Source organism: Sinocyclocheilus grahami, unplaced genomic scaffold (genome assembly GCF_001515645.1).
Source record: "Sinocyclocheilus grahami isolate Dianchi unplaced genomic scaffold, SAMN03320097.WGS_v1.1 scaffold2073.1, whole genome shotgun sequence".
Lineage (NCBI taxonomy): Eukaryota > Metazoa > Chordata > Actinopteri > Cypriniformes > Cyprinidae > Sinocyclocheilus > Sinocyclocheilus grahami.
The window spans coordinates 1-2,733 of NW_015507252.1; the positions used below are offsets into that span (position 1 = coordinate 1).

The 2,733-nt window shown below is 47.7% G+C and overlaps 1 protein-coding gene across 1 annotated transcript; it reads right to left on the reverse strand.

Annotated features, from left to right (window-relative positions):
• Positions 1 to 1,095: 1,095 nt before the first annotated feature.
• LOC107573944 (claudin domain-containing protein 1-like) lies at positions 1,096 to 2,023 on the reverse strand (the record flags this gene model as incomplete). The annotated part of the gene is made up of 2 exons (XM_016260405.1): positions 1,372 to 2,023; positions 1,096 to 1,234 (listed from the first exon to the last, which is right to left on the reverse strand). Coding segments are annotated over exons 1-2 (434 nt in total), but the record flags the coding sequence as incomplete, so codon positions are not given.
• Positions 2,024 to 2,733: the final 710 nt, after the last annotated feature.

Sequence of the window (2,733 nt, forward strand, 5' to 3'; positions counted from 1 at the left end):
GCGTTTGTGCGCGTGCTTGTGCGCGTGTGCGCTTGTTTGTGTGTGTGTGCGTGCGAGCGAGCATGTGCGTGCGTGAGTGTGAGTGAGTGCTTGTGTGCGAGTGCTTGTGTGTGAATGCGTGTGAGAGTGTGTGTGCGTGCTTGTGTGTGTGTGTGTGTGTGTGTGCGTGCGTGAGTGTGAGTGCGAGTGCGTGCGTGTGTGCACGCGTGTGTGTGTGCGTGAGTTAGTGCTTGTGTCTGCATGTGTGAGTAAGTGAGTGAGTGCTTGTGTGCGAGTGAGTGAGTGAGTGTGCGTGCTTGTGTGTGAGTGTGCTTGTGTGAGTGTGAGAGTGTGTGAGTGCGAGAGAGTGTGTGTGTGTGTACGCTTGTGCGTGTGTGTGCTTGTGAGTGAGTCAGTTTGAGTATGTGCATGCTTGTGTGTGCGCGTGCGTTTATGTGTGTGTGCGAGTGAGTGAGTGAGTGAGTGAGTGCGTGTGTGTGAGAGTGCATGTGTGAGAGTGCTTGTGAGCGCGTGCTTGTGTGCACGTGCGTGTGTGTGCGCGCGTGCTTGTGTGTGTGTGTGTGTGTGCGCTTGTGCGTGCGCGTGCTTGTGCTTTTGTGTGTGCGTGTGCTTTTGTGTGTGCTTGTGCTTTTGTGTGTGTGCGCTTTTGTGTGTGCGCTTTTGTGTGTGCGCGCGCTTGTGTGTATGCGTGCGTGCTTGCGTGTGTGTGTGTGCTTGCGTGTGTGTGTGCGTGCTTGTGTGTTTATGTTTTTGTGTGCGTGCAAGCGTGTGTGTGCGTGCGAGTGCGTGCGTGCGCGAGTGCTTGTGTATGAGTGCTTGTGTGCGAGTGCTTGTGTGTGTGTGTGTGAGTGCTTGTGTGTGCGAGTGTGTGTGTCCGCTTGTGTGTGCGTGTGTGCGCGTGTGTGAGTGTTTGTGTGCGCGCGCGAGTGTGCGCGTGAGTGTGAGTGCTTGTGTCGGTACGTGTGTGAGTGAGTGAGTGAGTGTGTGCGTGAGCGTGTTTATGTTTGAGAGAGAGAGAGAGTGTGAGTGTGTGAGAGAGTGAGAGAGAGAGAGAGAGAGAGAGAGAGAGAGAGAGAGAGTGTGTGTGTGTGTGTGTGTGTGTGTGTGTGTGTGTGTGTGAGCTCACAGGTTCGTATCAGATCTTCTCCACTGTTGTGATTTCCGGGCTCTTTGTATTTTGGAGTGAACTGCTGCGAGAGAGTAAAACTCACACACTCCATCACCATCTTTGGATCTGAAAAACACAAACAACACAATATGAATGCACAAGAACGCTCTTATCAAAAATGTGAATACAATCATGACAGCGATCAAAATAACCATTCCGATAAACAGCGACCTCGTGCTGATGGAGCAAACGAGCACATTTACCGGGTTCTCTGTACCAGTGCGCGTCAGTGGGCGTCTGAATGCATCTCCACCACAGTCCGAGCGTCCCGTTCATGCGGAACAGCGCGTCGCTCACGGTTTTCTCGTCAAAGTCTCCTTCCAGAAACTCGTCCTGCAGCGCGCGCAGCTCCGTGGCGTTGGGCTCCGCGCGCACCGGCGGGCTCGTGTACCGGTACCAGTGCGGCGAGCCGACCGACACCGACAGATACACGGAGGCCAGGACGCTTAAAACCCCGGCGATGACCAGAGCTGTGGCGTGCCGGTTATCCACCATCATGCCCCGCTCTTTACGCGTCTCTCGATAAGCACAAGCGCGTTCGTCTCGTTGTATTTGCGTGTCCTATTTTCCGCCCATCTGTCTCATCTGAGAATAAAACTCACAGTCCAGAGTCTTAGTTTCAATATCAACGAGGTAATCAGAGTTAATGCGTTCATATGCTAAAGGTGAACATACATGTGACGTTTCGGAGCAGCAGAGATGTTGATAAATCCATACGATTTCCTGTAAGATTTAGAGCCTGCAGCAAGGGTTTATGGGTAATGTAGTTTACTACAAAAACCGCTGAAGTAAATAATAATGACAAACACGCAATGCTAGGTTTAGTAGACGACTAGATTAGGAAACAAGCTGAGAGCAGATTTAGAGCCTGCAGCAAGGGTTTATGGGTAATGTAGTTTACGTCAATATATAAGGTGTGCGGTGGTGTTCTGAAACGAGGAGGCAAAGTCCTTTTTTAAATATCAAATGTAAATTCCTGTCCCAGTCGCATGTTCTTGGTTAAATAAATATTATTTACACTACCAGAAAACAGCAACAACAAAAAAAACAATTATATTTTATATTTTTTACATTAACAATGTAATCAATATTCTGTTTATTAAAGCCAAGTATGAATCTCATCAAGTTAACGTTTTTAAGCATTTTACATTTATTCCAAAATAATAACCGAAGGCAGTAACAATTTCAACAATATATTTTATCTGTGAACTTATGTTCAGCTATTCTTTTTAACAGTGAACTTTTAACTATTTTTGAATTATTCGGTTCATCAGCGATCAAAGCCCAGTAAATATTGGTGGTGTTTCCACTGTCGGCCAAAAGTGCTATACTCTCCAAAATGGCGCTAGGGTGACGCGGAGGAGACGAATTGTTGAATAAAGTCGTTTTTTTTCTCTTGCGCACAAAAAGTATTCTCATAGCTGCGTAATATTACGGTTGAACCCCTGATATCACATGGATTATTGTACCGATCTCCTTGCTATGTTTCTGGACGTTGATCGTGGTAGTACCCTTGTGTCTATGGGAGGGTCAGAGAGCTGTCAGATTCCATCATAAATATCTTA